This window comes from Aptenodytes forsteri, unplaced genomic scaffold (genome assembly GCF_000699145.1).
Source record: "Aptenodytes forsteri isolate BGI_AS27 unplaced genomic scaffold, ASM69914v1 Scaffold47, whole genome shotgun sequence".
In the NCBI taxonomy this organism is placed as follows: Eukaryota; Metazoa; Chordata; class Aves; order Sphenisciformes; family Spheniscidae; genus Aptenodytes; species Aptenodytes forsteri.
In genome coordinates this window covers 2,404,266-2,414,326 of record NW_008794731.1, presented here as the reverse complement: position 1 = coordinate 2,414,326, position 10,061 = coordinate 2,404,266, and the positions used below count along the sequence as shown (strand labels likewise).

General features: G+C 44.5%; 1 protein-coding gene across 1 annotated transcript; it reads right to left on the bottom strand.

Annotated features, from left to right (window-relative positions):
* Positions 1–3,734: 3,734 nt before the first annotated feature.
* PSMA7 (proteasome subunit alpha 7) lies at positions 3,735–9,631 on the bottom strand. Its single transcript, XM_009273955.2, has 6 exons — positions 9,599–9,631; positions 8,570–8,696; positions 7,021–7,145; positions 5,579–5,701; positions 5,059–5,178; positions 3,735–4,088 (listed from the first exon to the last, which is right to left on the bottom strand). Exons 1-6 carry the CDS (start codon positions 9,629–9,631, stop codon positions 3,996–3,998), a joined length of 621 nt encoding a protein of 206 aa, XP_009272230.1. The 3' UTR covers positions 3,735–3,995.
* Positions 9,632–10,061: the final 430 nt, after the last annotated feature.

Genomic DNA, 10,061 nt, shown 5'->3' with positions numbered 1-10,061 from the left:
GTTCTGAGTAACCAAATGGATTCTTTGGTGCTGCTGGTCTCACTGTTCTCAGCAGCAGGTGTGAAGTAGCACTTGGTATCTGGAAGAGTGGATTCCTGGTGCTGGGGAGTTATGTATATTGTCACTTGGGAATACTGGATTGTTGATCATGTAGTAGTGTAACTGACTGTGCAACTGTTTGTCGGCTGGTACTCACGTGGAGGTACTGCAGGTTTACACAGAACCGTGACTCTCCCTCGAGCTGAAGGGGGCTGGGTGTTCCCAGAGGCTTGGAGCTCCTTACTGGGTCAGGGCAGTGTGGGGGGACAGCGTGCTGTGCCCTCAGCGGGACAGGAGCGGCAAGTGTCTCCGCTCCTGTGCTCAGAATAAAGCGTTTTTGGCAGTAGTTGACTGTCTGGGAAGGAAACCTGAAGCTCTGACTTCTTGCCTCAGTTTGTGCCTCGCTCATAGGTGGTACCAAACGCAAACAGTTCTCTGTACACTAGTAGACTGTGGTGGAACACTATGGAATGTTTTCATTAAACTAGGGATGGGAGTCCATATAATGAAGCTTAACAGATGGGCATGTTTAATTTGTTTCCTCTATACCCCCCCATACTGTAAATAGTTTAGTTGTTTTTCTTTTGTTTTTAAAAATCTGTATGTGGGGAGAGGGGCTGGGAGGGGGGGTTACGTTTGTTTGCATGAATAAGTGGGTTAAATTGCTATAGGCATGTGTCCCTTTTTCGGTTGGTAGGGAATTTTGTTGAAAAAGCACCTTGATGACTGAACCCCTTACATAGCTAGAATTTTTTAGTTATGCATTGACCTAGGTTACTGTAAAAGCTTGGATTTATTTTTGTAGGACTTTATTGCTAAGAATTAGAACATAGCAGTGGGGCTGCTCTTTGGAGTAATGTAAATTGTAATTATAATAAACATGTAAATGTTTAACGTTTCCCTCCTACTTTGTTTTGTACGTAGCTCAGTAACATCAGTCTGTGCAGCTTGTCAGGTGCCTGTCCCAGCAGGGCTCTAACCCGAGTCAGAGAAGACGGGGCTGCAGGGTTCTGGCAGGCCTGGAAAGCGTTACACAGTATTTGAAATGGGCTTAAAAACCCTAATCCCAGCACTGACCCCCTTGTCACTGTTACCCTGTGTTCTGTGTTCCGGCTCTCTTGTTGAGGGATCTGCCTAATTGAGTGTTCCTCTTGTCCAAACCGCCCGGAGCGTGCACCGTGCTGTGTGACTACCTGGCAGAGCCCGACTCCTTGGGCTGGTGGGGTGACTAGAGCTTGTTTTGGGTGGTAGTGCTGCTGGTTCAGTAGCCACAAATGCCTTCAGTATCTGGGCTCATACCAGCAAAACAGGGCGTGTGCTGAAACCGCTTACTTGGAAGCTGCTGCAAGCCTCTAATTTCTCTGCTGACAAAACATTAAGTGTAAAGATGGAATTGCGCTGCCAGAGTCAACTGACTTGTTTGAGGTAGCTGTGGCAAAATGGGAAATCATCATTAACTTCTGTGTGATAATGCCTTTTCATTTATTTTTAAGGCAGTAATTCCCCTTGTTTCTACTGTAAAGCCTTGGAGCTAATACGTAAGACACAGTCATTGTTCCTGCTGAAGTTACTGTACCACAGATGTGTCCCAGCCTCTCCAGTCGAGCACTGTACAGTCGAGCACTGTACCTGGCTCATTCTGGTGTATGGGAGCAGCGTGAGGGGACTAACGGCTGTGGCTCTGGGAGCAGCGTGAGGGGACTAGCGGCTGTGGCTCAGCCCCGGGGCTCAGGAACTGCGAGCCCCTCTCCAGCAGGAACACTTGTTCTGTTGGGTCTGGGGCAGATGGCTCGCAGCCCTGTCACCTTCCATGTGGAAGATTCCCAACACGGAATGATGGTGGTGACTTGTGTGGGGAACCAAACACAGCTTTTGTAACTTCAAAATTCCAGTCCAAGGACTGATAAACGAAACAACACGGGATTCCAGCAACTCGCTTTCTCTAGCTGAAGTGGTCTAATGCTTTCCTGAGCAGAAGCAGTGCTGCAGCTTTCCTGTCCTTGATTCCTGTGGGATACTCTGCCCACACTTTGCTTTGTGGCATTTAGCTGTAAACAGCTCAGCTGTGGTGCGAGAGGCCAGGGAGCATGTGAGAGTTACTGCAGGTTTGTATCTGCTGCCTGGAGCAGTCCCAGTGATGTCTGACCGGCCTTCCTAGGGATGCTCGGGGGGTGTGAGGTGCCCTGGGGCAGGGGCTCCTGTAGCTGAGCTGCCTCCTGCAGGGTACCGGGATGCTCTCAGTCCTTGCTGTGCCTGCTGCAGGGTACCGGGATGCTCTCAGTCCTTGCTGTGCCTGCTGCCAGATGAGTCTTGCTTTCTACCTGTAAAACCACGTGCTGGTTGTCAATAGCAGACTGAAGAGCTGCTTTCAAAGGCTGTTCCAGTTCCTTGGTGGCTCTAAGTAGGGAAACTTTTATCATAAAGTGGAACCTGTTACTATTGCAAGCAGTGCAAGTCTTGTGGGTAAGAGCTCGGGTGTGGGAGAGGCCTGAGGCTTCTCGGAGATGGGAAAAGACAACACTAAGCATGACAGCATGACAGCACGACTTATGGGAAAAGACAACACTAAGCATGACAGCACGACTTCGTGAAGTGACCAACTTTCCCCTTCCCTGAAAGTTGGGAGTAGAGATGCCCAGACAGGAGGGACAAAGCCTTTTATTGTGCTTAAGGGTTGTATTGAAAGATAAACAAGGCCCTGGGAACAAAAGGAAATGAAAAACAAAATTTTTAACATGGAGACAGGGAGGAGGTGAACAATCCTGTTCACCCCTGTGCAGCACGAGGGATGGGAGACCTGCTCTGTCCTGTACCCACCTTGTTTCAGAGCTGTGCAGGCCCAGGGGCCGGCAGGAGGAGCCTCACCTTGGCCGGAGCAGGATGGCCAGCTCCCACCCCTGCCTGCTTCTGCCTCCTTTGTGTCACAAAGGGCCTTAGAGTATAGGCTGTAGTCACCAGAGAACTGTCCTGATCTGCTCTGCAAGGCGGCTGAGGTGCTGACAGCAGACCAGTCAGCTGGAAAGAGCTTTTCCATGACCGGAACCGGAGAGTGGAGATGCCACGATACAAATACCTATGTGAAATAAAACTCCCTATTTCCAGTCACATCCCCTTTGGGCTAGTTTTATACCATTTCAGTAAACAGTTGTCACCTGACACCTTCAAATGTATGTACTTCTAAGTTTATTACATTATACACGTTAATGTCTGCAGCAGGTAGATGGCACAGTGCAGATCCTGACTCTCAAGAGGAACATGACGTTGGTGCACAGCAGCGTGGAGGCAGGTCTCTGCCTCCCTTACATCTCCCTCCGCTGAAGGGAAGAGAGAACTGGCTCATGCCATTGCTGGGACTGGGAACAAACAGGCTCGACCAGAAGCTGAGTTAAAGTCAGCTCCTGCGGGTAGGATGCACAGAGCAGCAGCGTGAAAGTAAACACCAAAGGAGAAACGGGACTAAAGCTTTGTACTTTCACTGTGTTGTATGTAACGTTCTCTATAGTTATTTTTAGCATTAGGAAGTGACTGGTCTGTAAATCCCCTAGTGGGCAATCACAGAAAAAAAAAAAGCATAACTCGGTATTAGTTATGTTCTGTTGAGGTCGTAACACAACACTTGAGACAGCTACTAAAAAAAAAAACCAGCTAACAACTGAGACAGCATGGAAGAGACTCATTAAACAAACTGCAGCAGCTGAGGAGAAAAATGCAAACAAAGTCTTTATCCTTTAATGGGTCACTACTGCTGGTTTGTAGCCAGCCAAATAATCCTAGGTTATTAAAATCCAAGGAACAGACAGATTTTTTTTAAAATAACAGCTTAAAAAAAAAGTCAGTAGGTTTATTGTAGGTCTCGAGAGCACAGTATGAGTAAGTGGAATGCCTACATGTTGTCTATACAGAATAACCCATCACTTGAATTAAAAAGAAGGAGCTAAGCAGTTTAATTTCATTCATCATGATGTTTTCTTCTGTTTTTTCTTTTCATTTTCTTCCTTTTCTTTTTCAATTTCAGCAACGTACTTCTCAATCTCTTCAGGATTTAGGATCTAAAACAGAAACACGGGTGACCCTCGAGATACTAATACAACTGAGAGGCTTTTTATTTAAGCAATTCTAGTTCTGACAGGGAGAGAAAGTTAACTGGTATTTATACAGACACAGGTACCTTGTGCAGACACAACAACATTCCTTGGCCACTAATAATAAACAGAAGTATTTGCCAGGGCAGAACGGGAGATTAAGGGCTGGAAGTTAATGCAGATCAACAAGGACAGTATCAGAGAAACCGGCTACAGAGGGAGAAAAGCAAAACAAAGCCCTTACCGCGCCGTGCGTCCCTTCCCCCACACCCCGCCAGCTCAATGTTCTTCCCACCAGACTGCACAACCTTAACAGGAGTTAGATGTAGGTATTATTAATTAATTCTAACAGCCCCCTTTCAGGTCTTCTTTGAAGGAGAAGAGATACGGATGGGGAGCATTTCCCTCATTAGCTCTAAGCTCTCAACTCCACAGCAATGTAACTCTTTAAAAAATAAGGGTCTTCCTTCTGGCATCAACGCACGCAGTGGCTGGTGAAGAACACCTCACTTCCACCATCTGACTTCTGGTATTTTCTGTATCTTAAACTTCAATAAAAGAGCAAAACATTCTGCATATGGTTTAGCGTATCTTTGGTGTGTTTGTTTTAACACCCAGAACCAAACCGAAGAGCAAAACATTCTGCATATGGTTTAGCATATCTTTGGTGTGTTTGTTTTAACATCCAGAACCAAAGTCTGTTTTCCTCCCCAGAGAGCTGCTAGTAAGTTCTTCTGTGTAAGCTACGGAAACCCTTACCTGAAATATTCTGAGCCTCGAATTTAATCCCACACGTACGGCCTACAATGAACAGTTTTCACAGACCCTTTTACAGGAAATCCTCATGCATGTCACAGGAAAGCACGCGTACTCACAATTACGAAGTTAATCCAGACATACGGTGAAAAGTCACACGAGGGATTTGAAACAGACTCACCTCAAGAAGAGCCTTGATGACAAGTTTAATAGTTAGATCATCTGTTTCAATGGCTTCGTCAGTATAGTTTTTCTCCAGAAATTCACGCACAGATTTGGCTCCTCTGCCAATGGCGTTAGCCTGGAAACATCGAGGGGAAAAAAGAGAACAAACAGAAGTTTAGGAAAGACTTCACTGACAGAATAAGCAAGAAATAAGAGTTGTGCAATTACATAATCTGAAACCATTTTGTGATCACCATGTATTTTTCAGGAGACTGAACATGTTACTGCCCAAGTGTCACACAAAAAGACAGTCGTCAGGCACAGGTGGGGTTTTTTTTGGAAAACAGGACAAGATTTTCCAAGTAAAGCTGAACTGCAGACTGCCATTCTCAGTAAATTTGATCATTAAGGATTTTTGCAGCTGTGAGCCAGCACCCTCTGGCCAGTTAGATCTCCTTTCTACACCAGTCTCTCTTTAAAGGAGACAAACTCACAAATATTTCATTGCTTCTCCACAAGAGACAGAATCAACTCACCTTCCAAGCATGGTATGTACCAGAAGGATCGGTCTGGTACAGCCGGGGGGTTCCATCAAAGTCAAATCCCACGATAAGAGCAGAGATACCAAAAGGTCTGCGACCGTTGCTTTGTGTGTATCTCTGATCAGAAAGAAGAGACACTTATTTCAGAAGCAGTTCTAAAAACATTTTTAGAGTGGAAAGCAGACAGTGTAGACATTACAACCAGAAGAGGCACCAGAAATGTTTTTAGCGGGCTTTCGTATCAATCTACCTGTTAAAGTTAGGATTCTGCGTCTTACAGAAGACCATAAGCAAGGCGAGGAAGAGGTGGTTATTGTTCAACCCCTGTTCCTAACACCCGCTGAAGTCTGCTGCGTGATTACAGCTATCGGGAAGAATCTCTCTTGGCTGGGTGGTGCTGAGAGGCAGAGAGCGCTAAGTCTGCAAGCCCAGGTGTAATGCTCTGCCTTGCCAAGCATGCTTAAGGAAGCCAAAAAAAAAGAGGATGACGACACCCGAACACCAATGATTTGCAACAATTCCATCAGAAAGCACGGCCTCGTCTGTGGCGATAAGCAGGCTACAGGAAAGCCCGCGTTACAGCCCTCCTGCTGATGCTGGGTTAGCAAAGTCATTGCCACGTCACACACCAGAAGTGCCCACGATCAAGGAGGCCCGACACCAGCAACGTTATCGCAGCAGGAACACTGTGCGAGATTTATGGTTTCTAACAGTTTTAGAGAAATCGTCAATGTGCCAGAACGAAAGGCACAACTGTGAGATTACTGTAAAGGAACAAAGTGAAACTTTGGAAAGTGGTATTCTGCGCTGGCAGGCTAGCGATTATGACAAGAATTACACTGTTATCGTCATCACTGTACTAACACATGGCTGTGCGTAAGTAAATTAGACTTTTTCTAATCCCCACTAGTTGCTGAAAATCAGTTTAACACACTGGCAAATGAATAATTTTATCCCAGAATGCAGTTGGGCATATTTTGACTCTGTAATTCATTTTAAATTCATGAATATCAAACGTAAATATATTAAGTACTGCACTGATTTGCTCCCCTCTTACCCCTCCCTGCAATGGCTTAGTAGGAGGGAAAACAAACAGGAGCCGTGAAGATGTTTTGACAATAACACAGCACCATTGTTATGAGAGTGAATTAGAGCTGTAGATTAGCAGAGTGTTCCTGACGATATCACAAATGTAGTTCTGCAGTCCTTACAAGTACTAATTAATTTCTTCATCTTTGGAAAAAAGACCAAACAGTAATCAGTCCTCCTTTTCTATTACTACATCCCCATTTTTCCAATAAACGCCCACAATGTGTTTTGTTACGCTGATTTTTACCAGCTGAGTAGAACGAGGCCAGGACAGACATTTTACGTGCTTAGTCTGAAGCGCTGTTCATCAGGACATATTTTAAGCATCTCTGTGTGGTCCAACATACCTGTTTCAGACTAGCAATGTAACGCGTGATGTACTCCACGGTGACAGGATCCTCCACTGTAAGTCTGTGGCTTTGACACTCCACACGAGCTCTATTTATAACTATTCTAGCATCAGCTGTCAGCCCTGAAATGACAGCGTATTCTCAGATTCATGCTTCGTACCGTACGCACAAATAAAACAACTAGTCTTGCCCCAAAGGCTCACAAGGTCAGTGTCAACAGCCATGAGAAAAGCAAACGAGGGATCACACTTTCTTAGGTTTGCTGAGCAAGAATAGCATTTTTAAGGCAACAGAAAGCAGCTAATGTACCAAAATAAGCAGAGGATTTGGTTTACAGCTTTCGTGTTTGTGAGTTAGATAACACGTGCGATTCTGAACCAGGTAATTGGAATGTTACTGACAGACTGACAGCACTCCATCTAACAGCAAGTTCACAGAGCAATCTCAATTCTCACACACGTTCATTTTATTTCTTATGCAGTCCCCCTAACTGTAAGCCAGCTTTCTCTGCAGAGCAAATCTTGCCTAGTTGATGAGGCTACAGCAGCATGATCTTAGCTGACAACAATGAGTATGACCCTTTAAAAAAAATTTTTAAAGAAACTTATTTCTTATTTTACTTTTTAGCTTATGATGCCATTCTCAATTTGCAGCCTGGTTTTTATCAGAGAACTTTTCTTCAAGCTTGTGAACCCACCTGCACGTACCACAACCCTTAGCTAAGGGAGCGAAGCAGCACACTAAATCTAAAAATCCATTGGTTTTGCCGGTTCAATCAGATCTCCCCTTAAAGCATTACTAACACTGACACAAAGATTCTAAACCACTTGAAGAGAGGGGAAACCTTCCGAAATACGCTCTGTCTCCATTTACGTCGGGTTTTTTTAACTTTCATGCTTCCTGTTTAAGCTTTGAACAATGGAAATTAAGCCATTTGGAAGAGGAAGAATGTGGAACTAGAATATTTATGCTTCAAATCCAGAGCTGTTCATTCAGAAGGAGTCTTCTGAACTAGAACAGAGGAGATTTGTCTTTCTTTTATGCAAGACTGCAAAATTTAGCTTTTTTGGCTTGATGCATGTGGGAAAAGGTCCCCATAACTGACAAGTGTCTCTTATAGCTCCTGGAATGTGTATTAATAATATGTATTTTATATATAATATATAAAAATTTAAATATTTAATTTTAAATACATAAAGCATTTTAAGGAAATATATATATAAATTTAAATATATATATTTAAACAGTATATCTCTGTATCTGTGCCAATGACACATCAGTTCTCAGTCTTCATCCTCACATTAAACCTAGAGGACATTAGTAATTTTAACACGTATTTCCTCTTGTTAGAACATTGGCGCGCTCTCTCTATATATTTATCTGTACAGTAGGCTACTCTTATTTAAAAAAGAATAAGCAACCATGGAAATATACTCCTTCCCCACAGTCCTCAGCCAGTTATGCTAAGTATTTTATGTTCTCAGAATCCATAGACATACCCAAAAGCGCTCCAGTAACTGCCAAAACCCCTGAAGGGATCATATACCTGCAAAAGCCATGCAGACATTGTCATCGAGAGCACAGATCTTCCGTACAGTTCTTTCATCCTGAAGTTTTGCCACAGACTTCTTTTCCACACCAAGAACAACAATATCCTTCCCTCTTACTCCAACCTTCAACGCATTAAAAGAAGAAGAAAAAGTTAAGCTAGGCTCAAAAAACCTAGTAGTTGCAGACTTCACTGAAATGAGAAGGAAAAAAACAAAACACACAAAAACCCCACACTGTAAACATTATTTTAACTTGAAGTCAATGGCCTATGGCCACAACCTGGAGAAAGGACTGATGTAACAAAAATTGCATTAGATTCCAGGGTGCAGTTTCATAATCGGCTTATACCAATTTAAATGTGTGGCTCCCAAGAGATACAGTCCCGCTCCTCTTACCAACTATGTTTTCCCCAACTCTCCCCAATACCAGCATTAGTGCTTCCACAGCCACAGAAGCAGGACCAACAACAAAACTACCACTAGTCCACTGGTATTGCTCAAGTCAGAACCCAAAACACTGAAGATTAGACCAAGTAAAACCTACAAACCGTCAGTAGTTTGCTGCCTTAATGTCCTAATTCATACTTCGAACGCACCTTTCCCAACATCAGGGAGGGAAAAAAAAAAGTTGACCTTTCACACTCATTCCCACTGCTCCTCATAGGGTGATGGGAGTCATTTTTTCTTACGGGGTGGCCCTACTGTTAGTGTGTTACAGAGGTTTCCAAAAACATTAAACTCAACCAACTACTCAACAAGAGACATGACACAGGTAGATCATACTGCATGTTAGCTCCACTTTTACAATGTTTTTAATTTCTGAAAAAAAGAGCAGCCTATTTGACACTAGGTCTTGTTACATTTGTTCCCATCCCAAAGGCAGTAAATTTTCTTCCAGGTATTTTATTATTTGGGAATTAATACTTCTTTTTTTTCCCCTCCCTCAAATGAAAAAACCTTCCTTGAGCAAAAGCTTGGGACAACTGGAAGCTAGGAGTCAGAAAGTTGCTTCTACACGCCTTTACTGACACGCTTCCCAATCCGCTGGGAGTCTGCATCTCGCCCATGCAGAAGAATGAAATAGAGGATCATTACTCTCCTGCAGCTCCACAGAAGCTTTGTTCCCTCACGAGGGAGACGAGGCGGCTCTGCTAACTCGGCCTTCCAGGCTGGCGAGCAGCCAGCACGATGGCTGTCATGACTCCGGGACACCCACCTGCACTGGGCCTCGCATTCAGTGTCTCAATGCAGAAAGAGTCCAACATTCCGCCCCAAAAGGCCACAGCCATGGCCTGAAGCAGAGCCAAAGCTTTACAGACAGCACGCCATCCGCTCTGAAGAGAACAGTGATTTTTAAGGCAGCTCCAAACCCAGTATTCGGCCCGAACGCCGCTGCTGCGGCCTCAGGGCATGTCTCTGGAAACAGGTCACGCTTCCAGCAGCCCGCACCGTGACGGACCACCCTTCCCCGCAAGCCCGGCCCCGCTC